Source organism: Carcharodon carcharias (genome assembly GCF_017639515.1).
Source record: "Carcharodon carcharias isolate sCarCar2 chromosome 38 unlocalized genomic scaffold, sCarCar2.pri SUPER_38_unloc_2, whole genome shotgun sequence".
Taxonomy (NCBI): Eukaryota; Metazoa; Chordata; class Chondrichthyes; order Lamniformes; family Lamnidae; genus Carcharodon; species Carcharodon carcharias.
This window is the reverse complement of record NW_024470786.1, coordinates 1,560,310-1,588,057: the sequence shown is the minus strand read 5'-3', so window position 1 is coordinate 1,588,057 and position 27,748 is coordinate 1,560,310. Positions and strand designations below refer to the sequence as shown.

Sequence of the window (27,748 nt, the reverse complement as noted above, 5' to 3'; positions counted from 1 at the left end):
GAGAGTCGAGGCCGAGGGAGCGCGGGCGAGCCGCACTGTTGGAGGGTCAGTGCTGAGGGAGAGCCGCGCTGTCGGAGGGTCAGTGCTGAGGGAGAGCCACACTGTCGGAGGGTTGGCGCTGATGGAGGGTCGGCGCTGAGGGAGCGAGGGTGAGCCGCGCTGGCGGAGGGTCAGCGCTGAGGGAGCGAGGGTGAGCCGCGCTGGCGGAGGGTCAGCGCTGAGGGAGCGAGGGTGAGCCGCGCTGGCGGAGGGTCAGCGCTGAGGGAGCGAGGGTGAGCCGCGCTGGCGGAGGTATGGCTGGGCTGTGCCGTTGGGAACGTGACTTTATTCTCTGCTCCGCGGTGACTGACTCTGCCTCGCTCTCCCGCCCCCCCCCCCCCCCTCCAGCAGACCCCACACCTCTGCCTTCCTTCACCGGTGAGGAGCTGAACGAGCCGGCCCTCTCTTTCTTGGCCACGCTGGCCAGCAGCAGCAGTGAGGAGATTGAACTGCAGCTGCAGGACCGCATGGCCTTCTCCAAGAACGCTGTGGCCCGGATCGTCGAAGTCTTTGACAAGCTCCACCGCCGCATCGAGGACCTCTGCCAAAAACTCAACAGCGAAGGTAAGGCAGACCACTCGGCCCATCGACCCTGTGCCAGCTCTCTCGGAGAGTTGTCCGCTTGATCCCGCTCCCCTCCCGCGGCCTCCTCCATTGCCCCTGTGAATTTTTCCCCTTCGAGTATTTATCCAGTGCCCCATTTTGAGTGTTCCGATTGAATCTGCTTCCGCTGCCCATTCAGGCAGCGCCTTCCAGGGCACGAGAATCTGCCGGATCAAATAGCAAAGTCTACCAAACCCCAAACTAATCCCGCTGCCCAGCTCTCTCCCCATAGCCCTGTATCAATCCCCGAACTAATACCACTGCCCCGCTCTCTCCCCATAGCCCTGTATCAATCCCCAAACTAATCCCACTGCCCCGCCCTCTCCCCATAGTCCTGTATAAATCCCCAAACTAATCCCACTGCCCCGCACTCTTCCCATAGCCCTGTATCAATCCCCAAACATCTTGGTGACCAGATGAGGGCAGTCTGTGTCCAGATGCAGCAACACCTAGACAATATCCAGGCTTGGGCTGACAAGTGGTGAGTAACATTCACACCCACACAAGTGTTGGCAATGACCATCTCCAACAAGAGAGAATCCAAACATCGCCCCTTGATGTTCAATGGCATTACCATCACTGAATCCCCCACTATCAACATCCTGGGGGTTACCATTGACCATAAACTGAACTGGTCCAGCCATATAAACACTGTGCCTACAAGAGCAGGTCAGAGGCTGGGAATCCTGCGGAGAGTAACTCACCTCCTGATTCCCCAAAGCCTGTCCACCTTCTACAAGGCACCAGTCAGGACTATGATGGAATACTCCCCACTTGCCTGGATGAGTTGCAGCTCCCACAACACTCAAGAAGGTCGACACCATCCAGGACAAAGCAGCCCCCGCTTGATTGGCACCCCATCCACAAACATTCACTCCCTCCACCACCGACGCACAGTAGCAGCAGTGTGTGTACCATCTACAAGATGCACTGCAGCAACTCACCAAGGCTCCTTCGACAGCGCCGCCCAAACCCACGACCGCTACCATCTAGAAGGACAAGGGCAGCAGACACATGGGGAACACCACCACCTGGAAGTTCCCCTCTGAGCCACCCACCATCCCGACTTGGGAATATATCGGCTGTTCCTTCACTGTTGCTGGGTCTGAATCCTGGGAACTCCCTCCCTAACAGCGCTGTGGGTGTACCTACACCACACGGGGACTGCAGCGGCTCAAGAAGGCGGCTCACCCACCACCTTCTCAAGGGGCAATTAGTGTTGGGCAATAAACGCTGGCCCAGCCAGCGATGCACTTTCCAAGAACAGAATAAAAACTATTGTGTTGAAGGAACTGCATTTAATTTGGATTCTTGTTCATTCTCTCGCTCTGTTTCTGTCTGTCTCCCTCTCTCCTCCTGCCTGCCTGTCTCCCTCTCTCCTCCTGCCTGTCTGTCTCCCTCTCTCCTCCTGCCTGTCTGTCTCCCCCTCTCCTCCTGTCTGTCTCCCCCTCTCCTCCTGTCTGTCTCCCCCTCTCCTCCTGTCTGTCTCCCCCTCTCCTCCTGTCTGTCTCCCCCTCTCCTCCTGTCTGTCTCCCCCTCTCCTCCTGTCTGTCTCCCCCTCTCCTCCCTCCTGCCTGCCTGTCTCCCCCTCTCCTCCCTCCTGCCTGCCTGTCTCCCCCTCTCCTCCCTCCTGCCTGCCTGTCTCCCCCTCTCCTCCCTCCTTCCTGCCTGTCTCCCCCTCTCCTCCCTCCTGCCTGCCTGTCTCCCCCTCTCCTCCCTCCTGCCTGCCTGTCTCCCCCTCTCCTCCTGCCTGCCTGTCTCCCCCTCTCCTCCTGCCTGCCTGTCTCCCCCTCTCCTCCTGCCTGCCTGTCTCCCCCTCTCCTCCTGCCTGCCTGTCTCCCCCTCTCCTCCTGCCTGCCTGTCTCCCCCTCTCCTCCTGCCTGCCTGTCTCCCCCTCTCCTCCTGCCTGCCTGTCTCCCCCTCTCCTCCTGCCTGCCTGTCTCCCCCTCTCCTCCTGCCTGCCTGTCTCACAGTCGAGTTTAACGGGCTCGAGGACTGCACGAAGTGTCTGAACAAGGACGTGATGGGCGAGAACAGACGGCTCCAGGACCTGACCACTCAGCTGCAGGGCAAACACCACAAGATGTCAATGGAGGTAACGCTGCCCCCATGTCGCACCTCCCTCCCCCTTTCCTCTTTCTGTCATTCATTCGCCGGAAGTGGGCGTCGTCGGCCGCCCCTAATTGCCTTCATTCAGAGGGCGACCACATGGCTGTGGTGCCCTGGAGCCTCACGTAGGCCAGACCGGGTAAGGAGGGCAGATTTCTTCCCCCCCCCCGAAGGCCAGGAGTGAAGCAGATGGATTTTTCTTTCTTCGAGAACAACGATCGACATGGTTAATTCCGGATTTTTGTTGGATTCGAATCCCGCCACCTGCCTTCGTGGGATTCGGTCCTGGGGGTTGGGGGGGGAGTGGTGAGGAGATGGTCAGGGGGTTCCCCCCAGAACGTTCCCCTGGGTCTCTGGATTACCGGTCCACCGACTCTGCCGCCCTGTCACCCGCTCCCCCGTGACCTGAACCCCCGACTCCTGCTGCGCACCAGAAGTGAGGCAGGAACGTTAACACTGACGTGCTCGATGACCCCCACCCCCACGCTATGCGACTGATCGGGTCGCTTGTGGCTGGTCCCTATCACTACATGAATCGTTGAGGGGGGTGGTTCTCCCTACCCCCCCACAACCGCCCCCCCCCCCCCCCCCCCCCCCCCCCCCCCACCGGTGAATCCGCCTGCGAGTGTTGGTGCTGTGATTGGAGGTGGTGGGGGGAGGGGGTTTGAATCAAGCATCATCGAGGAACTGACTGTGTCCACGTGAGGAGTGAACCTCTCCCCGCCCCCACCTCCTTACAGCCCGAGTACCCCAAATGGAGGACGGTGAGGCTCTTGAAACCAGAGCGTTGTTTTGAATTCTGATGTGGGATCATTTTTTTTTCCTCCCATTGTTTCATCTGTAATACCCTCCTGAATTGTGCCAAATCGTCTTGCAACTGATTCCCCGCCGTCCGAGTCCATCGGAAGATCGGAATCCCGTTTGCTGAAATCTTCCACCTGTTTGTGCTCGACTGTCGCTGAATTATCAGAAGCACGTCTTGCAGAGAGAGAGAAGCCCATCAATGATGGGTAAACTGAACCGGACCAGCCAGATAAATACTGTGGCTGCAAGAGCAGGTCAGAGGCTGGGAATCCTGCGGAGAGTCACTCACCTCCTGACTCCCCAAAGCCTATCCACCTTCTACAAGGCACCAGTCAGGAGTGGGATGGAATACTCCCCACTTGCCTGGATGTGTGCGGCTCCCACAACACTCAAGAAGCTCGACACCATCCAGGACAAAGCAGCCCCCGCTTGATCGGCACCCCATCCACAAACATTCACTCCCTCCACCACCGACGCACGGTAGCAGCAGCGTGTGTACCATCTACAAGACGCACTGCAGCAACTCACCAAGGCTCCTTTGACAGCACCGCCCAAACTCACCTCCTCTACCATCTAGAAGGACAAGGGCAGCAGACACATGGGGAACACCCACTACCTGGAAGTTCCCCTCTGAGCCCCTCACCCATCCCGACTTGGAAATACATCGGCTGTTCCTTCACTGTCGCTGGGTCCAAATCCTGAAACTCCCTCCCTAACAGTACTGTGTGTGTCCGTGCCACATGGACTGCAGCAGTTCAAGAAGGCAGCTCACCATCACCTTCATGAGGGGCAATTAGGGGTGGGCAATAAAATGCTGGGCCCGGCCATTGATGCCCACATCCTGTGAACGAATAAATGAAGCAAAAAGTGGCCATAAGAACCTGCGATTTTTTTTTTTTCTGGATTGCACAGACCCAACATGGACAAACTTTTCCTTTGGTGTTAGTCTGTGTCAAGCCAGCTTGTTTGTTTTGATGAAGCAGCTGAGTCTGCAACTGAGGATGTGCAGGAACTGCCAGCACCCCCATCCCCAGTCTTCCCCCGATTGTTGCGGCACAAATAAAATCCACATGTCTGAGGCACTGGAATTTTGAAGATGAACCACAAGGCCACGCCGTGCTCCACTAACAGTGGGTCTGTTGGGAAAGGAATCTCAGACGTGGCACTGTTGTCATACTGGGCTCATACCTAGAGGGGGAGAACTGAAGGGCAGAAAGGTCAAGTTCAACTTGTGTAGAATCTTGGTTAGGCCACGCATGGTGCACAGTTCTGGCTTCTGTACCCCACAGTCAGACCACGCTCGGAGCACCGTGCACAGTCCCTGTCTCCATATCCTTCGGTTAGACCACACTCGGAGCGCTGTGCACAGTCCCGGTCTCTGTATCCCTCGGTTAGACCACACTCGAAGCACCGTGCACAGTTCCGCTCTCCTTTTCCCTTAGTTAGACCACACTCGGAGCGCCGTGCACAGTCCCGGTCTCCAGATCCTTCAGTTAGACCACACTCGGAGCATCGTGCAGAGTTCCGGTCTCCGTATCCCTCGGTTAGAACACGCTCGGAGAACCGTGCACAGTCCCCGTCTCCATATCCCTCAGTTAGACCACGCTCGGAGCACCGTGCACAGTCCCGGTCTCCGTATCCCTCAGTTAGCCCACGCTCGGAGCACCGTGCACAGTCCCGGTCTCCGTATCCCTCGGTTAGACCACGCTCGGAGTGCCGTGCACAGTCCCAGTCTCCGTATCCCTCGGTTAGACCACACTCGGAGCACCACGCACAGTCCCGCTCTCCGTATCCCTTGGTTAGACCACACTCGGAGCACCGCGCACAGTCTCGGTCTCTGTATCCCTCGGTTAGACCACACTGGGAGCACCGTGCACAGTTCCGGTCTCCATATCCCTCGGTTAGACCACTCTCTGAGCACCGTGCACAGTCCCGGTCTCCGTATCCCTCGGTTAGGCCACAGTCAGAGCACTGCACAGTTCCGATCTCCATATCCCTCGGTTAGACCACACTCGGAGCGCTGTGCACAGTTCCGGTCTCCGTATCCCTCGGTTAGACCACACTCGGAGCACTGCGCACAGTCCCGGTCTCCGAAAACCTCGGTTAGACCACACTCAGAGCACTGTGCACAGTTCCGGTCTCTGTATCCCTTGGTTAGACCACACTCGGAGCATCGTGCACAGTTCCGGTCTCTGTATCCCTCGGTTAGACAACACTCGGAGCACTGTGCACAATCCCCGTCTCTGTATACCTCAGTTAGACCACACTTGGAGCGCCGTGCACACTTCCGGTCTCCGTTTCCCTCGGTTAGACCACACTCGGAAGGGTCTCCCGTTTAAGACAGAGATGAGGGATTTTTTCTTTCTTTGGAACTCTCTTCCTCAGAGTGGTGGAGGCTGGGTCATTGAACATTTTTAAGGCAGAAGGAGATAGATTCTTGACTAACAGGGGAGTCTCGGGTCATCGGGAGTTGAGGCCACAAGCAGATCAGCCATGACCTTATTCAACGGCAGAGTGGGCTCGAGGGGCTGAATAGCCTACTCCTGCTCCTAATTCCTTTGTTGGCCTGTGTGTGTGAACTATTCCTGCTGACTTTTGTTCTTGAGTGAAGGGATATGGGTTGAACAGGGGCATGTCACCAAAGCTTTTTCGCCTGGGGCTCATCAGGACCAACTCAAGAATGCCAAATTTCAAACAATCACCACAATCTATACTGCGGGAGAAAAGGCTGCCGATTGGTTGGCAAGTCAGCTCTGATTGGCCGAGGTGTTGCTACGAAGAAAGCAACGGGGAGCTGGAGGCACCCAAGCTCCCGGGTAATTCGAGAAAGGCGCAAGGCCGGAGCGCTTTCCCTTTGTTTGCAGGGAATGGGTCCCTGCGTGTGAATGTATGTCACTTTGAGCATGTATAAATGAGCCACATTACGAGCTCAACTGTTTATCTTAAAATTGGTTATTAGCGTAGCTCTTGGTGCGTTCAGGGTTGTTCACCGAGTGCTGTCCGATCGCAGAATCCCATCTCTAATGGCATCACAACGTTTTGTTGTGGGTTTTGCAATCGGGGCTGGGCTGGTTGAGTACCGTCTGATATGGGGGTGGGGGGGGATATAAGGATTTAGGCCACCCATCAACCAGTGATCTGACTGAGTGGTGGGGCAGGCCATGGGGGAGTGGGGTTGGGGTGGGGGGGGGGGGGGGGGGGGGGGGGGGGGGGGGGGGGGGGGGGGGGGGGGGGGGGGGGGGGGGGGGGGGGGAGGTCGAATGGCCTCTTCGTGCTCCCTGATGTCTGTTGTCTCACCTCTTCTCTACCTGTTTCTCTTCCCCCCACCCCAAACCTCCCCCCCGCCCCAGTACAACGAGCTGCAGGATAAGGTGCAATCGGCAGAGACCAAGGTGTCCGAGATGGAGACAACCATCGAGGATCTGCAGTGGGACATCGAGAAGCTGCGCAAACGCGAACAGAAACTGAACAAGCACTTGGCCGAGGCCCTAGAGCAGGTAACTCGCGCCCTGCTTGCACGGCGCACGTGGTGGACCTTACAGACAGAGGCCCGCCAGCCCATCGAGCCCGTGCCAGCCTCTCGGGAGAGCAATCCGATCGATCCCTCTGCTCCCCTGATGTTGTTCTCTCCCCCCCCACCCCCACCACGTTGCTTCCCCTTCCCCCATTCTGAGCGTTCCTATTGAACCTACTTCCACCGCCCTTTCAGGCAGCGCCTTCCAGATCACGACAACTCGCTGTGTCTAAAAAGACATCTCTCTCCTCCCCACCGACTCTCTAGTTCTTTTCCCAATCGCTTTCAATCTCTGTCCCTCTGATTTCCCGACTTCTCCTGCCACTGGAAACAGTTCCTCCTCGATCCCAACCCCTTCCCGATTGGGAACGCCTCGATTCAACGCCCCCCCCCCCCCCTTCACTCTGCGTTCCAAGGCAGAACGATCCCAGCTCCTCCCAGTCTCTCCCCACGTCCCCTCATCGCTGGGGGCCGCTCTGGTAAACCTCCGCGCGCTGTCCGAGGGCCTGGGCGTCCTTCCGAAAGAGCGGAGCCCGGGACTGAGCATGGTACTTCAGCTGGAGGCTAACCAGGGTTTTATAGAGCTTTTAACAACAACCTTTCTGTGTTTGTAATGCTGTTGACAAAGCCAGCGACTGTCCCCTCACCCCTCTCCCTTCTTCTCTTGCAGTTGAACTCTGGCTACCACGTGTCTGGCGGTCCAGCGGGCTTTCAGGGCGGACAGATTACGCTGCATATACACAAGGTAAATTCCCGAACCCGGCATGTAACCCTTTCCACCCCCTCCCACCACCCCCCTTCCCCAACCTGCTTGGATAAGGGTGAAGTGGTTGGAAACCCCAGCTGCTCGCTGTTGGGTGCTGGTGTTCGAGTTCTCCCGAGAAAGAGAGTCACATTGCCGAAGCTTTTCGACCCCCCCGCCACTCCCCTCAGGACAAAGACAAGAATGCCAAATTTCAGATGCTAGTCACACTTTTACGCCACAGGAGGCAAGGGTGCTGATTGGTTGGCAAGCTAGGTTGGCTGGCCAATGGAGAGAGAGAGAGGGCAATGGGCTTCCCAGTCTCCAGGGCAATTCAGAAAGGCGCAAGGCCTGGATGTATTCTGTTTTGCTTGCAGAGAACGGGATGCCTCTGTAGGAGTGTATGTGGCTTCGAGCACGTATAAGTAAGCTACGCTCCTAGTTATCTGAAAATTGGTCGTGGGCGTGGCTGTTAAGGGACTTTGGTTTGGGGGTTTTTTTTGCCAGCGCAGGCTGGTCGGGTATGGTCTGGACTCTTGCCTGTTGCAAACAAGCGGAGGAACCTGTTGTTTGATCCCGTCAGCCAGGTGCTAGGATGTACGGGCTGGCATCGAGCCAGCACGTTCTTCATTACGAAAGAGAGGGGTCTCGATGTCGGTGGTGGGGGGTGATGGTGATGGTGGCTGCCATGGAATGCCCTGATTTCTGTTCTTAGAGATTAGGGAGGTGGGGATTGTGTCTCTATTCACTAAGGGGTCGGAGATGGGGGAGACAGGGGGTCTCTCTTTTCTTTCTCCGTTCATTCAAGGCTTGTGGGCATCTTGGCTAGGTCAGCACTTATAGTCCCCATCCCTAATTGCCCCTTGAGAAGGTGGTTGTGAGCTACTGCCTTGAACTGTTGCAGTCCATATGGGTGTAGGTACACCCACAGCGCTGTCAGGGAGGGAGTTCCCAGGATTTGGACCCAGCGACAGTGAAGGAACGGCCGATATATTTCCAAGTCGGGATGGGTGAGGGACTCGGAGGGGAACTTCCAGGTGGTGGGTGTTCCCCATGTGTCTGCTGCCCTTGTCCTTCTAGATGGTAGAGGAGGTGGGTTTGGGCGGCGCTGTCGAAGCAGCCTTGGTGAGTTGCTGCAGTGCATCTTGTAGATGGTACACACACTGGTGCTGCTACTGTGCGTCGGTGGTGGAGGGAGTGAATGTTTGTGGATGGGGGGCCGATCAAGTGGGGCTGCTTTGTCCTGGATGGTGTCGAGCTTCTTGAGTGTTGTGGGAGCTGCACTCATCCAGGCAAGTGGGAAGTGTTCCATCACACTCCTGACTGGTGTTGTGGCACGAGGTGTGTTTAGCTGCCGATGACTCCCATCGCTGCGTGAGCGGAAGGCCCTCTGCGCACATTAAACCATCTCCCCCCACCCCTACACCCCCAACCCCCCCACTCACTGATCCTCTCTCTTCCCTCCTTCCCTGGCCCTCCGCCGTTAGTTCGAGATGCTGAATGCCGAATTGGAGGAGAACAAGGAGTTAGCGAACAGCCGCATGGCCGAGCTGGAGAAGCTGGAGCAGGAGCTGCAGGAGGCTGTGCGTGAGAACGAGAAGCTCAAGGTGAGGACTCAGCAGCCCGTGCCTACTGGGAGCGAGGGGAGGAGGGAGGGAGGGAGCGCTTACCAGCTCGCGGCAGACTGGGTTTCCTGCACCGCATTGTGCACTGCAAGGTTCTCCTTTAGGTTTCTGCGGGTACAGTACACACAGCGGGTAAAAAGGGCAATGATTCAATCCTGTGTGGTGCTGTCCGGCTCGGCCTTAGTGTGTAGATTTGCGAGAGTGTCGGGGAGAGTATGTGGGCGGGGAGTGTCGGGGAGAGTATGTGGGCGGGGAGTGTCGGGGAGAGTATGTGGGCGGGGAGTGTCGGGGAGAGTATGTGGGCGGGGAGTGTCGGGGAGAGTATGTGGGCGGGGAGTGTCGGGGAGAGTATGTGGGCGGGGAGTGTCGGGGAGAGTATGTGGGCGGGGAGTGTCGGGGAGAGTATGTGGGCGGGGAGTGTCGGGGAGAGTATATGGGCGGGGAGTGTCGGGGAGAGTATGTGGGCGGGGAGTGTCGGGGAGAGTATGTGGGCGGGGAGTGTCGGGGAGAGTATGTGGGCGGGGAGTGTCGGGGAGAGTATGTGGGCGGGGAGTGTCGGGGAGAGTATGTGGGCGGGGAGTGTCGGGGAGAGTATGTGGGCGGGGAGTGTCGGGGAGAGTATGTGGGCGGGGAGTGTCGGGGAGAGTATGTGGGCGGGGAGTGTCGGGGAGAGTATGTGGGCGGGGAGAGTATGTGGGCGGGGAGAGTATGTGGGCGGGGAGAGTATGTGGGCGGGGAGTGTATGTGGGCGGGGAGTGTATGTGGGCGGGGAGTGTATGTGGGCGGGGAGTGTATGTGGGCGGGGAGTGTATGTGGGCGGGGAGTGTATGTGGGCGGGGAGGGTGTGTGGGCGGGGAGGGTATGTGGGCGGGGAGGGTATGTGGGCGGGGAGTGTCGGGGAGAGTATGTGGGCGGGGCGGGGCGTGAGGAGGTGTGTGGGGGCGGGAGGGCACAGGTGGGAGGGCGTGTGGGGGGGGCGGGCGGGTGTGTGTGTGGGGGGGGGGCGCGGGCGGGTGTGTGTGTGTGGGGGGGCGCGGGCGGGTGTGTGTGTGTGGGGGGGCGCGGGCGGGTGTGTGTGTGCGGGGGGGCGCGGGCGGGTGTGTGTGTGTGTGGGGGGGGGTGCTGGTGTGTGTGTGGGGGGGTGCTGGTGTGTGTGTGGGGGGGGTGCGGGCGGGTGTGTGTGTGTGTGGGGGGGTGCGGGGGGGTGTGTGGGGGGGGTGCGGGCGGGTGTGTGCGTGTGGGGGGGGCGCGGGCGGGAGGGTGCGTGTGGGGGGGTCGCGGGCGGGAGGGTGCGTGTGGGGGGGTGGCGGGAGGGTGTGTGTGGGGGGGTGCTGGTGTGTGTGTGGGGGGGGTGCAGGCGGGTGTGTGTGTGTTTGGGGTCGCGGGCGGGTGTGTGTGTGTGGGGGGGTGCGGGCGGGTGTGTGTGTGAGGGGGGGTCGCGGGCGGGAGGGTGTGTGTGGGGGGGGTCGCGGGCGGGAGCGTGTGTGTGTGGGGGGGCGCGGGCGGGTGTGTGTGTGGGGGGGGCGCAGGAGGGTGTGTGTGGGGGGGGTCGCGGGCGGGAGGGTGTGTGTGGGGGGGTGCTGGTGTGTGTGTGGGGGGGGTGCGGGCGGGTGTGTGTGTGTTTGGGGTCGCGGGCGGGTGTGTGTGTGTGGGGGGGTGCGGGCGGGTGTGTGTGTGAGGGGGGGGTCGCGGGCGGGAGGGTGTGTGTGGGGGGGGTCGCGGGCGGGAGGGTGTGTGTGTGGGGGGTGCTGGTGTGTGTGTGGGGGGGGGGTGCGGGCGGGTGTGTGTGTGTTTGGGGTCGCGGGCGGGTGTGCGTGTGGGGGGGGGGCGCGGGCGGGTGTGCGTGTGTGGGGGGGGGCGCGGGCGGGTGTGCGTGTGTGGGGGGGGGCGCGGGAGGGTGTGCGGTGCGTGTGGGGGGGGCGCGGGCGGGTGTGCGTGTGGGGGGGGCGCGGGCGGGTGTGCGTGTGGGGGGGGGCGCGGGCGGGTGTGCGTGTGGGGGGGGCGCGGGCGGGTGTGCGTGTGGGGGGGCGCGGGCGGGTGTGCGTGTGGGGGGGGCGCGGGCGGGTGTGCGTGTGGGGGGGGGCGCGGGCGGGTGTGCGTGTGGGGGGGGCGCGGGCGGGTGTGCGTGTGGGGGGGGGCGCGGGCGGGTGTGCGTGTGGGGGTGGCGCGGGCGGGTGTGCGTGTGGGGGGGGCGCGGGCGGGTGTGCGTGTGTGAGGGGGGGCGCGGGCGGGTGTGCGTGCGTGTGGGGGGGGCGCGGGCGGGTGTGCGTGTGGGGGGGGCGCGGGCGGGTGTGCGTGTGGGGGGGTGCTCAAGCTCGTGGGATGGGACGCGCGTCGGAATCACGTGAGCTGGGGTAGGTACTGGTCTGATTGTGTCGGGGGGGGGGGCGGTAGGTGTGTGGGGGTGGGGACGTGTGTGGGTGGGTTCGGTTGGGGGTGTTTGCATCAATCGAAATGTTTTTCTTCAAATTTTAAGGTAGACATGCGGAACATTCCGGAAGACTTGGTCAAGGAGACTCCTGAGTACAAGTGCCTTCAGTCGCAGTTCTCTCTGCTGTACAACGAGAGCCTTCAGGTGAAGACGCAGCTGGATGAGGCCAGAGCTCTGCTCCTCACCACCAAGAATGCCCACCTTCGCCAGATTGAGCACATGGAGGTGAGGGAGAAGAGGCCTGGCTGTGTGGCCCAGGGTGGGGTGGGGGCAGGTGGAGGAGGAGTCGGAAGGAGGGAATGAACACGGAGAAACAGGAGGCGACAGGAGTGTTGGGGACAGGAACTGAGCAGCGAGCTGCTGCTGTGCAGGCAAAAGTTACTTTCAAAAGGGGATTATCGAATCATCTCAGCTCCAGGACACCACTGCAGGAGTTCCTCAGGGTAGTGTCCTCGGCCCAGCCTCCTTCAGCCGCCTCACCGATGACCTTCCCTCCATCGTAAGGTCAGAAGTGGGGATGTTCGCTGATGATTGTACAATGTTCAGCACCATTCGCGACTCCTCAGAAACTGAAGCAGTCCCTGTCCAAATGCAGCAAGACCTGGACAATATCCAGGTTTGGGCTGACAAGTGGCAAATAACATTCACCCCACACAAGTGCCAGGCAATGACCATCTCCAACAAGAGAGCATCTAACCATCGCCCCTTGACATTCAATAGCATTACCATCACTGAATCCCCCAATATCAACATCCTGGGGGTTACCATTGACCAGAAACTGAACTGGACCAGCCATATAAATACTGTGGCTACAAGAGCAGGTCAGAGGCTGGAAATCCTGCAGAGAGTAACTCACCTCCTGACTCCCCAAAGCCTGTCCACCATCTACAAGGCACCAGTCAGGAGTGTGATGGGATACTCTCCACTTGCCTAGATGAGTGCAGCTCCCACAACACTCAAGAAGCTCGACACCATCCAGGACAAAGCAGCCCCGCTTGATCGGCACCCCATCCACAAACATTCACTCCCTCCACCACCGATGCACAGTAGCAGCAGTGTGTGTACCATCTACAAGATGCACTGCAGCAACTCACCAAGGCTCCTTTGACAGCGCCGCCCAAACCCACGACCTCTACCATCTAGATGGACGAGGGCAGCAGACACATGGGGAACACCAGCACCTGGAAGTTCCCCTCTTGAGCCCCTCACCATCCCGACTTGGAAATATATCGGCCGTTCCTTCACTGTCGCTGGTTCAAAATCCTGGAGCTCCCTCCCTAACAGCGCTGTGGGTGTACCTACACCACACGGGGACTGCAGCGGCTCAAGAAGGCAGCTCACCCACCACCTTCTCAAGGGGCAGGTAGGAATGGGCAATGAACGCTGGGCCCAGCCAGAGACGCCCACATCCCATGAGTGAAGTGGTGTTGAGGAAAATGTTATTATTTGCGTTGGGTTTGGGTGGGCCAGGAGATCTCCTGTTGGTTTACACGGGTCACGAAGCTAATCCTTTTCTCTCACTTCCCCCTCTCTCCTCCAATCCTGGCACACCTCCCATCTTTCCCTAGAGTGATGAGCTCAACTTACAGAAGAAACTGCGGACTGAAGTGATCCAGCTGGAAGACACCCTGGCGCAAGTCCGCAAGGAATATGAGATGTTACGGATTGAATTTGAACAGAACCTGGCTGCCAACGAGCAAGCTGGTACTGCAGCGAAGCTAACGTACACCTGAGCTAAGCCCGCGCTGTACCTGTCCTGGGAGTGTTTGATAGGGACAGTGTAGAGGGACCTTTACTCTGTATCTAACCCCGCGCTGTACCTGTCCTGGGAGTGTTTGATGGGGACAGTGTAGAGGGAGCTTTACTCTGTATCTAACCCCGTGCTGTACCTGTCCTGGGAGTGTTTGATAGGGACAGTGTAGAGGGACCTTTACTCTGTATCTAACCCCGCGCTGTACCTGTCCTGGGAGTGTTTGATAGGGACAGTGTAGAGGGAGCTTTACTCTGTATCTAACCCCGTGCTGTATCTGTCCTGGGAGTGTTTGATGGGGACAGTGTAGAGGGAGATTTACTCTGTATCTAACCCCATGCTGTACCTGTCCTGGGAGTGTTTGATGGGGACAATGTAGAGGGAGCTTTACTCTGTATCTAACCCCGCGCTGTACCTGTCCTGGGAGTGTTTGATGGGGACAGTGTAGAGGGAGATTTACTCTGTAACTAACCCCCGTGTTGTACCTGTCCTGGGAATGTTTGATGGGGATAGTGTAGAGGGAGCTTTACTCTGTATCTAACCCCGTGCTGTACCTGTCCTGGGTGTGGTTGATGGGGACAGTGTAGAGGGAGTTTTACTCTATATCTAACCCCGTGCTGTACCTGTCCTGGGTGTGGTTGATGGGGACAGTGTAGAGGGACTCACTCGGGCCCCCTCACAGGGGCAGTTGAAGGGTCAAGCGCATTGTTGCGGGCCACACGTAGGCCAGATTGGGTAAGGCCGGCATATTACCCTCCCTGAGATGGTTTGGTGGGGCGGGGGGCGGGGGGTGGTGGGGGGAGGTGCCGATGAACCAGACGGGGTCCCTTTTCTCCTCTGTGACCATCGGCGCTGGCTTCACGCCCTCCGTTCCAGGCGGTGGTACTGGACCCCGTGTTCCCTCCCACCACTACCACCACCCCCCCCCACCCCTGCCGGCCCACCCCCAGGGCGCGAGCTGTTGGATGGTGAGGTCCCTGTGACACAGCCGCTCCGTCTCGCCCGCAGGTCCCATCAATCGGGAGATGCGCCACCTCATCAACAGCCTGCAGAACCACAACCACCAGCTGAAGGGAGACGTGCAGCGATACAAGAGGAAGCTCCGGGAGGCCCAGACCGAGATTAACAAGGTTAATGATGCTGGGGGCGGGGGGGGGTTGCGGGGGGAAGATGATCCAGTGGCGGGATCTTGCTTTGCACGGACTTGGACTGGCCAGCCCTCCAGGGCGGGGAAAGCAAAGATCCCTCGCAGGCCACGAAGACGGGACCCTCGTCTTAAAGGCAGATCCGACAGTGCGGCGCTCCCTCAGCACTGACCCTCCGACAGTGCGGCTCTCCCTCAGCACTGACCCTCCGACAGTGCGGCTCTCCCTCAGCACTGACCCTCCGACAGTGCGGCTCTTCCTCGGCACTGACCCTCCGACAGTGCGGCTCTCCCTCGGCACTGACCCTCCGACAGTGCGGCTCTCCCTCGGCACTGACCCTCCGACAGTGCGGCGCTCCCTCGGCACTGACGCTCTGACAGTGCGGCGCTCCCTCGGCACTGACGCTCCGACAGTGCGGCGCTCCCTCGGCACTGACCCTCCGACAGTGCGGCGCTCCCTCGGCACTGACCCTCCGACAGTGCGGCGCTCCCTCGGCACTGACCCTCCGACAGTGCGGCGCTCCCTCGGCACTGACCCTCCGACAGTGCGGCGCTCCCTCGGCACTGACCCTCCGACAGTGCGGCGCTCCCTCGGCACTGACCCTCCGACAGTGCTGCTCTCCCTCGGCACTGACCCTCCGACAGTGCTGCTCTCCCTCGGCACTGACCCTCCGACAGTGCGGCGCTCCCTCGGCACTGACCCTCCGACAGTGCGGCGCTCCCTCAGCACTGACCCTCCGACAGTGCGGTGCTCCCTCAGCACTGACCCTCCGACAGTGCTGCTCTCCCTCAGCACTGACCCTCCGACAGTGCTGCTCTCCCTCAGCACTGACCCTCCGACAGTGCTGCTCTCCCTCAGCACTGACCCTCCGACATTTGTACCCTGTTTCACCCAGTGCCTCTCTCTTCCCTCATGGCAGGCTCGCATGCAGTGCTACCCCAGCCTGGTACCCTCCAGCACCACGACCACCTCCGCAACGGCCCCCACTGCGAGCTGCTCGACTGCCTGCTCCTCCTCTGCCACCTCCGCCACTCCCGTGGACGACATCAAGGAGGAGGAGGGCACCGAGGCGAAGAAGCCCAAGGAGGCTCCCTCGGCTTCGCCCGCGGCTGTGACAGTGAAGAAGGAGAAGGACCTCAAGGAGCCGCCGGAGGTTAAGGAAGAGGAGCCGCAGCCGGCGGTGGTCAAGAGGGACCCTGACAAACCCAGAGCCAAGGAGAAGGAGCGGGAGAGGGAGCCGGAGCGGGAGAGGGACCGGGACCGGGAGAGGGAGCGGGACCGGGACCGGGAGAGGGAGCGGGACAAGGACCGGGAGAGGGAGCGGGACAAGGACCGGGAGAGGGACAGGGATCGGGACAGGGACCGGGACCGGGACCGGGACAGGGAACGTGAGAAGGACAAGGAGAAGGAGAAATCCAAGATGGAGGATGCGAAGAAGAAAGACTCGGACATCCTGAAGCAGCTGAAAGTGGAGCTAAAGTGAGGGTCGCGTCTCTGTCTGTCTGCACCTCCCCTCCCCCCCGTCTCTGTCTGTCTGCACCTCCCCTCCCCCCCATCTCTGTCTGTCTGCACCTCCCCTCCCCCCCATCTCTGTCTGTCTGCACCCTCCCCTCCCCCCCATCTCTGTCTGTCTGCACCCTCCCCTCCCCCCCCCCCGTCTCTGTCTGTCTGCACCCCCCCTCCCCCCCATCTCTGTCTGTCTGCACCCTCCCCTCCCCCCCATCTCTGTCTGTCTGCACCCCCCCTCCCCCCCCCCCCCGTCTCTGTCTGTCTGCACCCTCCCCTCCCCCCCATCTCTGTCTGTCTGCACCCTCCTCTCCCCCCCATCTCTGTCTGTCTGCACCCTCCCCTCCCCCCCCCCCGTCTCTGTCTGTCTGCACCCTCCCCTCCCCCCCCATCTCTGTCTGTCTGCACCCTCCCCTCCCCCCCCCGTCTCTGTCTGTCTGCACCCCCCCTCCCCCCCATCTCTGTCTGTCTGCACCCTCCCCTCCCCCCCATCTCTGTCTGTCTGCACCCTCCTCTCCCCCCCATCTCTGTCTGTCTGCACCCTCCCCTCCCCCCCCCCCCCGTCTCTGTCTGTCTGCACCCTCCCCTCCCCCCCATCTCTGTCTGTCTGCACCCTCCCCTCCCCCCCCGTCTCTGTCTGTCTGCACCCCCCCTCATCCCCCATCTCTGTCTGTCTGCACCCTCCCCTCCCCCCCATCTCTGTCTGTCTGCACCCTCCTCTCCCCCCCATCTCTGTCTGTCTGCACCCTCCTCTCCCCCCCATCTCTGTCTGTCTGCACCCTCCTCTCCCCCCCATCTCTGTCTGTCTGCACCCTCCCCTCCCCCCCCCCCGTCTCTGTCTGTCTGCACCCTCCCCTCCCCCCCCATCTCTGTCTGTCTGCACCCTCCCCTCCCCCCCATCTCTGTCTGTCTGCACCCTCCCCTCCCCCCCATCTCTGTCTGTCTGCACCCTCCCCTCCCCCCCCCCCCGTCTCTGTCTGTCTGCACCCTCCCCTCCCCCCCCATCTCTGTCTGTCTGCACCCTCCCCTCCCCCCCCCCCCGTCTCTGTCTGTCTGCACCCCCCCTCCCCCCCATCTCTGTCTGTCTGCACACTCCCCTCCCCCCCATCTCTGTCTGTCTGCACCCTCCTCTCCCCCCCATCTCTGTCTGTCTGCACCCTCCTCTCCCCCCCATCTCTGTCTGTCTGCACCCTCCTCTCCCCCCCATCTCTGTCTGTCTGCACCCTCCCCTCCCCCCCCCCGTCTCTGTCTGTCTGCACCCTCCCCTCCCCCCCCATCTCTGTCTGTCTGCACCCTCCCCTCCCCCCCATCTCTGTCTGTCTGCACCCTCCCCTCCCCCCCCATCTCTGTCTGTCTGCACCCTCCCCTCCCCCCCCCCGTCTCTGTCTGTCTGCACCCTCCCCTCCCCCCCCATCTCTGTCTGTCTGCACCCCCCTCCCCCCCCCCCGTCTCTGTCTGTCTGCACCCTCCCCTCCCCCCCATCTCTGTCTGTCTGCACCCTCCCCTCCCCCCCATCTCTGTCTGTCTGCACCCCCCCTCCCCCCCCCGTCTCTGTCTGTCTGCACCCTCCCCTCCCCCCCATCTCTGTCTGTCTGCACCCCCCCTCCCCGCCCCCCGTCTCTGTCTGTCTGCACCCCCCCCCCGTCTCTGTCTGTCTGCACCCTCCCCTCCCCCCAGTCTCTGTCTGTCTGCACCCCCCCTCCCCCCCCCCCGTCTCTGTCTGCACCGCCCCCCCCGTCTCTGTCTGTCTGCACCCCCCCTCCCCCCCCGTCTCTGTCTGTCTGCACCCTCCCCTCCCCCCCGTCTCTGTCTGTCTGCACCCCCCCTCCCCCCCCCCGTCTCTGTCTGTCTGCACCCTCCCCTCCCCCCCCCCGTCTCTGTCTGTCTGCACCCTCCCCTCCCCCCCGTCTCTGTCTGTCTGCACCCCCCCTCCCCCGTCTCTGTCTGTCTGCACCCCCTCCCCCGTCTCTGTCTGTCTGCACCCCCCCCCCCCGTCTCTGTCTGTCTGCACCCCCCTCCCCCGTCTGTGTCTGTCTGCACCCCCCCTCCCCTGTCTGTGTCTGTCTGCACCCCCCCTCCCCCGTCTGTGTCTGTCTGCACCCCCCCTCCCCCGTCTGTGTCTGTCTGCACCCCCCCCTCCCCCATCTGTGTCTGTCTGCACCCCCCCTCCCCCGTCTGTGTCTGTCTGCACCCCCCCCCTCCCCCGTCTGTGTCTGTCTGCACCCCCCCTCCCCCGTCTCTGTCTGTCTGCACCCCCCCTCCCCCCTCCCCCGTCTCTGTCTGTCTGCACCCCCCCTCCCCCGTCTGTGTCTGTCTGCACCCCCCCTCCCCCGTCCGTGTCTGTCTGCACCCTCCCTCCCCCTCCCCCGTCTCTGTCTGTCTGCAACCCCTCCCCCGTCTCTGTCTGTCTGCACCCCCCCTCCCCCGTCTGTGTCTGTCTGCACCCCCCCTCCCCCGTCTCTGTCTGTCTGCACCCCCCTCCCCCCCGTCTGTGTCTGTCTGCACCCCCCCTCCCCCGTCTCTGTCTGTCTGCACCACCTCCCCCGTCTCTGTCTGTCTGCACCACCTCCCCCGTCTCTGTCTGTCTGCACCCCCCCCTCCCCCTCCCCCCCGTCTCTGTCTGTCTGCACCCTCCCCTCCCCCCCCGTCTGTGTCTGTCTGCACCCCCCCCTCCCCGTCTGTGTCTGTCTGCACCCCCCCCCTCCCCGTCTGTGTCTGTCTGCACCCCCCCCCTCCCCCCCATCTCTATCTGTCTGCAGCCCCCCTCCCCCGTCTCTGTCTGTCTGCACCCCCTCCCCCGTCTCTGTCTGCACCCCCCTCCCCCCCGTCTCTGTCTGTCTGCACCCCCCTTCCCCCGTCTCTGTCTGTCTGCACCCCCTCCCCCGTCTCTGTCTGTCTGTGCACCCCCTCCCCCGTCTCTGTCTGTCTGCACCCCCCCTCCCCCGTCTCTGTCTGTCTGCACCCCCCCTCCCCCGTCTCTGTCTGTCTGCACCCCCTCCCCCGTCTCTGTCTGTCTGCACCCCCTCCCCCGTCTCTGTCTGTCTGCACCCCCTCCCCCGTCTCTGTCTGTCTGCACCCCCTCCCCCGTCTCTGTCTGTCTGCAACCCCTCCCCCGTCTCTGTCTGTCTGCAACCCCTCCCCCGTCTGTCTGTCTGCACCCCCTCCCCCGTCTGTGTCTCTCTGCGCCCCACCTGTCTGTGTCTGTCTGTGCCCCGCCCGTCTGTGTCTGTCTGCGCCCCGCCCGTCTGTGTCTGTCTGCGCCCCGCCCGTCTGTGTCTGTCTGCGCCCCGCCCGTCTGTGTCTGTCTGCGCCCCGCCCGTCTGTGTCTGTCTGCGCCCCGCCCGTCTGTGTCTGTCTGCGCCCCGCCCGTCTGTGTCTGTCTGCGCCCCGCCCGTCTGTGTCTGTCTGCGCCCCGCCCGTCTGTGTCTGTCTGCGCCCCGCCCGTCTGTGTCTGTCTGCGCCCCGCCCGTCTGTGTCTGTCTGCGCCCCGCCCGTCTGTGTCTGTCTGCGCCCCGCCCGTCTGTGTCTGTCTGCGCCCCGCCCGTCTGTGTCTGTCTGCGCCCCGCCCGTCTGTGTCTGTCTGCGCCCCGCCCGTCTGTGTCTGTCTGCGCCCCGCCCGTCTGTGTCTGTCTGCGCCCCGCCCGTCTGTGTCTGTCTGCGCCCCGCCCGTCTGTGTCTGTCTGCGCCCCGCCCGTCTGTGTCTGTCTGCGCCCCGCCCGTCTGTGTCTGTCTGCGCCCCGCCCGTCTGTGTCTGTCTGCGCCCCGCCCGTCTGTGTCTGTCTGCGCCCCGCCCGTCTGTGTCTGTCTGCGCCCCGCCCGTCTGTGTCTGTCTGCGCCCCGCCCGTCTGTGTCTGTCTGCGCCCCGCCCGTCTGTGTCTGTCTGCGCCCCGCCCGTCTGTGTCTGTCTGCGCCCCGCCCGTCTGTGTCTGTCTGCGCCCCGCCCGTCTGTGTCTGTCTGCGCCCCGCCCGTCTGTGTCTGTCTGCGCCCCGCCCGTCTGTGTCTGTCTGCGCCCCGCCCGTCTGTGTCTGTCTGCGCCCCGCCCGTCTGTGTCTGTCTGCGCCCCGCCCGTCTGTGTCTGTCTGCGCCCCGCCCGTCTGTGTCTGTCTGCGCCCCGCCCGTCTGTGTCTGTCTGCGCCCCGCCCGTCTGTGTCTGTCTGCGCCCCGCCCGTCCCTGCCCGTCTGCGCTGGCGTTGCCTCTGTTGGAGATACTCCTGAGCTGTCCCACCAACAACTCAACCCCCACCCCCACAGCTCGCCACTCGCCCCTCCCCCCACTGTTCACACTCTGCCGCAGCCCACACCGCTTGTCAAATGGCAACCACCCCCCCGCCCCCCCCCCATAGTCCTCCCCGGAGATAACCGGTACGTACTCCCCGCTGCCTCGTGCACCCCCACCCTGTTCTTCCCCCTCGTACTGACTGCCTGCCTGTTTGCCTGTCCCCCCCCCAACCCGCCACCTTACAGGAAGGCCCAGGAGAGCCAGAAGGAGATGAAGCTGCTGCTGGACATGTACAAGTCGGCCCCCAAGGAGCAGAGGGACAAGGTGCAGCTGATGGCAGCTGAGAAGAAAGCAAAAGTGGAGGTAAGAGCAGCAAATCCCCCTCCTCCCTCCCCACCCACCTCAACCCCCCCACTCCCTCGCTCCAGCCCCCCTGGGTGCTGGGCTGGCCCAGGGGGTACAGGTGCAGCACGGGGGCAGCTGCAGCTGAGGAGGACCATTCGGGCTGGAAAGGGGGAGAGCAGCAACAGACAGTGAAAGGGGGGGGTTAGGCCACGGAATGGGGTCACAGGGTGGGGGAGGGGTTCAAGGAGGCAATCCGTACCAGAAATTGTGCAGGGGAGGGCGTGGTGTGGTCCGTACCATAAATGGTGCAGGGGAGGGCGGGGTGTGGTCCGTACCATGAATGGTGCAGGGGAGGGCGGGGTGTGGTCCGTACCATAAATGGTGCAGGGGAGGGCGGGGTGTGGTCCGTACCATGAGTGGCGGGGCTGGGGACTGGACCGTGCCATGAGTGGCGGGGCCGGGGAGTGGACCGTGCCATGAGTGGCGGGGCCGGGGAGTGGACCGTGCCATGAGTGGCGGGGCCGGGGAGTGGACCGTGCCATGAGTGGCGGGGCCGGGGAGTGGACCGTGCCATGAGTGGCGGGGCCGGGGAGTGGACCGTGCCATGAGTGGCGGGGCCGGGGAGTGGACCGTGCCATGAGTGGCGGGGCCGGGGAGTGGACCGTGCCATGAGTGGCGGGGCCGGGGAGTGGACCGTGCCATGAGTGGCGGGGCCGGGGAGTGGACCGTGCCATGAGTGGCGGGGCCGGGGAGTGGACCGTGCCATGAGTGGCGGGGCCGGGGAGTGGACCGTGCCATGAGTGGCGGGGCCGGGGAGTGGACCGTGCCATGAGTGGCGGGGCCGGGGAGTGGACCGTGCCATGAGTGGCGGGGCCGGGGAGTGGACCGTGCCATGAGTGGCGGGGCCGGGGAGTGGACCGTGCCATGAGTGGCGGGGCCGGGGAGTGGACCGTGCCATGAGTGGCGGGGCCGGGGAGTGGACCGTGCCATGAGTGGCGGGGCCGGGGACTGGACCGTGCCATGAGTGGCGGGGCCGGGGACTGGACCGTGCCATGAGTGGAGGGGCCGGGGACTGGACCGTGCCATGAGTGGCGGGGCCGGGGACTGGACCGTGCCATGAGTGGCGGGGCCGGGGACTGGACCGTGCCATGAGTGGCGGGGCCGGGGACTGGACCGTGCCATGAGTGGCGGGGCCGGGGACTGGACCGTGCCATGAGTGGCGGGGCCGGGGACTGGACCGTGCCATGAGTGGCGGGGCCGGGGACTGGACCGTGCCATGAGTGGCGGGGCCAGGGAGTGAACCGTGCCATGAGTGGCGGGGCCGGGGACTGGACCGTGCCATGAGTGGCGGGGGCGGGGCCGGGGACTGGACCGTGCCATGAGTGGCGGGACCGGGGAGTGGACCGTGCCATGAGTGGCGGGGCCAGGGAGTGGACCGTGCCATGAGTGGCGGGGCCGGGGTGTGGTCCGTACCATGAGTGGCGGGGCCGGGGAGTGGACTATGCCGTGAATGGCGGGGCCAGGGAGTGGACTGTGCCATGAGTGGTGCAGGGGTGGGGGGTGTGGACTGTACCATGAGTGGTGCAGGGACGGGGGGGTGTGGTCCATACCATGAGTTGTGCAGGGTTATCGGGGGGGTGTGGTCTGTACCATGAGTGGTGCATGGGAGGGTGGGGGGTGTGGTCCGTACCATGAGTGGTGCAGGGGAGGGGGGGGTGTGGTCCGTACCATGAGTGGTGCAGGGGAGGGGGGGGTGTGGTCCGTACCATGAGTGGTGCAGGGGAGGGCGGGGTGTGGTCCGTACCATGAGTGGTGCATGGGAGGGGGGGGTGTGGTCCGTACCATGAGTGGTGCAGGGGAGGGGGGGGGTGTGGTCCGTACCATGAGTGGTGCAGGGGAGGGCGGGGTGTGGTCCGTACCATGAGTGGTGCATGGGAGGGCGGGGTGTGGTCCGTACCATGAGTGGTGCAGGGGAGGGGGGGGTGTGGTCCGTACCATGAGTGGCGGGGTCGTGGAGGGAGGGAGCAGCCCGTACCATGAGTGGCGGGGCCAGGGAGTGGACCATACCATGAGTGGCGGGGTTGGTGATGGGGTAGCGGTCCGTCCCATTGGTTGTGGGCCCGGAGTGCGGGGGGTGGTGGGGGGATGGTGAGCAGCTTGTACCATGAGTGCCAGGGACGAGGGGCAGCGGTGGGGCTGGTGGTCCTGAATCAGTGGAGTCCTGGTGGGAGGGCGGGGAGGAGGAGGAGGAGGAGGTCGATTTTCCTTGTGTTAACGAGCGTTCCTGGTCAACCTGTCCAAAGGTAGAAGAACTAAAATTGAAAATAAAGGACATGGAGGAGAAGGAGAAGAGGGAGAGCAAGAAACTGGCGGACGAAGACGCACTGAAGAAGATCAAATTCGCTGAGGAGCAGATTGAGCACCTGCAGAAGAAGCTGGCGGCCACCAAGCAGGTGGGGGAGGGGACGGGGGAGGGGAGGGGTGGGGGGAGGGGGGAGGTGGGGGAGTGGGTTGGGGGTGGGGTGGGGGGTGGGTGGAGATGCGAGGGGGGAGGGGAGGAGGGGAGGAGGGGTGTGGAGTGTACAGCCTGGGGCCTTTCAGATCCCGAGTGGCTGTGAAAGGGTGGGAGGGTCAGGCTGTGGTGGCGACTCTGGCCACGGCTGCAGAGAGGCAGGGTGAGGGTGGGGGGTAGGGGGTGGGATGGGTGGGGGGGTGGGGGTGTAGGGGGTGCGGTCGGTCAGTCGCAGTGCGAGGCTATCCGGGCAGACGGTGGGGCCGGACTGGGCTCAAGGGGCAGAGTGGCCTCCTCCTGTTCCTCTGGGTGGGTTCCTCAGCTCCTCCCCCCCTCCCCCCCCCACTGAGCCCCACTGGCGTTTCCCCCCAACCCCCACCCCCCCCCCCCCCCCCCCCCCCCCCCCCCCCCCACCACCGACCCGGCCTGTGTCGGACGGACGGGTGAAATTTGGAAGTGTCCCTGAGCCCCGTGTTCCCCTCTCTCTCTCTCTCTCTCTCTCTCTCTCTCTCTCCCTCTCCCCCCCCCACCCCCCGGCGTTGAGCAGGAGGAGGAGGCCCTCCTGTCTGAGATGGATGTGACCGGCCAGGCTTTCGAGGACATGCAGGAGCAGAACATCCGGCTGATGCAGCAGCTCCGGGAGAAGGACGATGCCAACTTCAAGCTCATGTCTGAGCGCATCAAGTCCAACCAGATCCACAAGCTGCTGAGGGAGGAGAAGGACGAGCTGGCCGACCAGGTCCTCACCCTCAAAACGCAGGTAGGGAGCGTCGTGAGGGCCACGAGCCCGGAGAGTCGCCTAACCCAACACACCCCCTCCCCTGGCCCCTACCCTCGGCATTGCCCCGGACCCCCCTCCCCTTGGCGTTGCACTGGACCCCCCTCGCCACTGCTACCCCCGGACCCCCCCTCGCCGGTGCCAGTCCGCCCCCACTGGACACCCCTCGCCAGTGCTCTCCTCCCCCCCGCCCTCCCCGGACCCACCCTCGCCGGTCCCCCAACCCAACCCCCCCACCACCCGGACCCCTCCGTTTGAACTCATCACGCTTTCCCACATTGTACTCCCGTCTACAACAGAGGGCGACGAGGCCCCAGACGACAATTCACTCGAACCTCCCCCCTGCCGCCCCCCCCTTTACCGGCTCACGTGACCCCCACCCACTCGGAACAGTCTGCTCAGTTCTCACCACAGCCTCTGCACAGACTGGCGCATGCGCTCAGCACTTGACGCAGCGCCTTCCCCCCTGCCCCCAGCACCACACAGCTCAGCTCCCCCTCCCAGCCCGCTGCCCTCACTAACAGGCTCCCCTTGTCGCGTCCTCAGGTCGATGCACAGCTCCTGGTGGTGCAGAAGCTGGAGGAGAAGGAACAGGCACTCCAGAGCAACCTGGGCATGGTGGAGAAGGAGCTGACCCTGAGGAGCCAGGCACTGGAACTCAACAAGAGGAAGGTATGAGAGGCACTGTCATTTCCCCCTCTGGGACCGGGTGTCACAGTGCGTTAGATACGCTGTCCTTTCCCCCTCTGGGACCGGGTATCACAGTGCGTTAGATACACTGTCATTTCCCCCTCTGGGACCGGGTGTCACAGTGCGTTAGATACACTGTCCTTTCCCCCTCTGGGACCGGGTGTAACAGTGCGTGAGACAAACTGTCCTTTCCCTTTCTCGGACCAGGTTTCACAGTGTGTTACATACACTGTGCTTTCCCCCTCTGGGACCGGGTGTCACAGTGCGTTAGATACACTGTCCATTCCCCCTCTGGGACTGGGTGTCACAGTGCGTTAGATACACTGTCCTTTCCCCCTCTGGGACTGGGTGTCACAGTGCGTTAGATACACTGTCCTTTCCCCCTCTGGGACTGGGTGTCACAGTGCGTTAGATACACTGTCCTTTCCCTCTCTGGGACCGGGTGTCACAGTGCGTTAGATACACTGTCCTTTCCCCCTCTGGGACAGGGTGTCACAGTGCGTTAGATACACTGTCCTTTCCCCCTCTGGGACCGGGTGTCACAGTGCGTTAGATACACTGTCCTTTCCTCCTCTGGGACCGGGTGTCACAGTGCGTTAGATACACTGTCCTTTCCCCCTCTGGGACCGGGTGTCACTCTGCGTTAGATACACTGTCCTTTCCCTCTCTGGGACCGGGTGTCACAGTGCATTAGATACACTGTCCTTTCCCCCTCTGGGACCAGGTGTCACAGTGCGTTAGATACGCTGTCCTTTACCCCTCTGGGACCGGGTGTCACAGTGTGTTAGATACACTGTCCTTTCCCCCTCTGGGACCAGGTGTCACAGTGCGTTAGATACACTGTCCTTTCTCCCTCTGGGACCGGGTGTCACTCTGCGTTAGATACACTGTCCTTTCCCCCTCTGGGACTGGGTGTCACAGTGCGTTAGATACACTGTCCTTTCCCCCTCTGGGACTGGGTGTCACAGTGCATTAGATACACTGTCCTTTCCCTCTCTGGGACTGGGTGTCACAGTGCGTTAGATACACTGTCATTTCCCCCTCTGGGACCGCGTGTCACAGTGCGTTAGATACACTGTCCTTTCCCCCTCTGGGACCGGGTGTCACAGTGCGTTAGATACACTGTCCTTTCCCCCTCTGGGACCAGGTGTCACAGTGCGTTAGATACACTGTCCTTTCTCCCTCTGGGACCGGGTGTCACTCTGCGTTAGATACACTGTCCTTTCCCCCTCTGGGACTGGGTGTCACAGTGCGTTAGAAACACTGTCCTTTCCCCCTCTGGGACTGGGTGTCACAGTGCGTTAGATACACTGTCCTTTCCCCCTCTGGGACCAGGTGTCACAGTGCGTTAGATACACTGTCATTTCCCCCTCTGGGACCGCGTGTCACAGTGCGTTAGATACACTGTCCTTTCCCCCTCTGGGACCGGGTGTCACTCTGCGTTAGATACACTGTCCTTTCCCTCTCTGGGACCGGGTGTCACAGTGCATTAGATACACTGTCCTTTCCCCCTCTGGGACCAGGTGTCACAGTGCGTTAGATACGCTGTCCTTTACCCCTCTGGGACCGGGTGTCACAGTGCGTTAGATACACTGTCCTTTCCCCCTCTGGGACCAGGTGTCACAGTGCGTTAGATACACTGTCCTTTCTCCCTCTGGGACCGGGTGTCACAGTGCGTTAGATACACTGTCCTTTCCCCCTCTGGGACCAGGTGTCACAGTGCATTAGATACACTGTCCTTTGTCCTCCCGATGCCCTGTGTTCTCTCCGTTGACAGTCTTTTCCCTCCAGGCAGTGGAGGCGGCTCAGCTGGCTGAGGATCTGAAGGTGCAACTTGAACATACACAGGGTAAACTGAAGGAGATACAGGCCGCCATGTCTGACAACCGCTCCGCCAAGGAGAAGGAATCCTTCAACCTCAAACGGGCCCAGGTGAGTGTCAGCCTTCCCCAACCATCCCATCAGATCCCCACAGGATAATCCCATCCCACCACCACCAGCTCTCCCCGAACCCCTCGATAAGATTCCAGTCTGTAACTCACTCCTGGGGGTATCTGTTATTCTATATATAAACCACCCAGAATCCCTCGATTAGATTCCAGTCTGTAACTCACTCCCGGGTATCTGTTATTCTATATATAAACCACCCCGAACCCCTCGATTAGATTCTAGTCTGTAAGTCACTCCCGGGTATCTGTTATTCTATATATAAACCACCCCGAACCCCTCGATTAGATTCTAGTCTGTAACTCACTCCCGGGTATCTGTTATTCTATATATAAACCACCCCGAACCCCTCGATTAGATTCTAGTCTGTAAGTCACTCCCGGGTATCTGTTATTCTATATATAAACCACCCCGAACCCCTCGATTAGATTCTAGTCTGTAAGTCACTCCCGGGTATCTGTTATTCTATATATAAACCACCCCGAACCCCTCGATTAGATTCCAGTCTGTAACTCCCTCCCGGGTATCTGTTATTCTATATATAAACCCCCCCCGAACCCCTCGATTAGATTCCAGTCTGTAACTCACTCCTGGGTTTCTGTTATTCTATATATAAACCACCCCAAACCCCTCGATTAGATTCCAGTCTGTAACTCACTCCCGGGTATCTGTTATGCTATATATAAACCACCCCGAACCCCTCGATTAGATTCCACTCTGTAACTCACTCCCGGGTATCTTTTATTCTATATATAAATCATCCCGAACCCCTCGATTAGATTCCAGTCTGTAACCCACTCACGGGTATCCTGTGTTCTATATATAAACCCCCGAACACCTCGATAAGATTCCAGTCTGTAACTCACTCCCGGGTATCTGTTATTCTATATATAAACTCCCCGAACCCCTGGATTAGATTCCAGTCTGTAACTCACTCCTGGGTATCTGTTATTCTACATATAAACCACCCCGAACCCCTCGATTAGAT

General features: G+C 61.8%; 1 protein-coding gene across 2 annotated transcripts in view; it reads left to right on the top strand.

The window, feature by feature from the left end:
* Positions 1-27,748, top strand: part of LOC121274797 (E3 ubiquitin-protein ligase BRE1B-like) — a 53,628-nt gene that overhangs the window by 23,880 nt on the left and 2,000 nt on the right. The window contains exons 4-17 of one of the 2 annotated variants that reach the window (XM_041182156.1): positions 391-603; positions 2,616-2,737; positions 6,906-7,052; positions 7,740-7,814; positions 9,299-9,418; positions 11,913-12,092; positions 13,436-13,571; positions 14,626-14,747; positions 15,682-16,241; positions 20,734-20,851; positions 23,137-23,286; positions 23,893-24,105; positions 24,670-24,795; positions 26,605-26,745. In XM_041182156.1, coding sequence (XP_041038090.1) covers positions 391-603; positions 2,616-2,737; positions 6,906-7,052; positions 7,740-7,814; positions 9,299-9,418; positions 11,913-12,092; positions 13,436-13,571; positions 14,626-14,747; positions 15,682-16,241; positions 20,734-20,851; positions 23,137-23,286; positions 23,893-24,105; positions 24,670-24,795; positions 26,605-26,745 — 2,423 coding nt within the window. Of the gene's footprint in view, positions 1-387; positions 604-2,615; positions 2,738-6,905; positions 7,053-7,739; positions 7,815-9,298; positions 9,419-11,912; positions 12,093-13,435; positions 13,572-14,625; positions 14,748-15,681; positions 16,242-20,733; positions 20,852-23,136; positions 23,287-23,892; positions 24,106-24,669; positions 24,796-26,604; positions 26,746-27,748 lie in introns of both variants that reach the window. The other variant, XM_041182155.1, reaches the window with a different exon arrangement.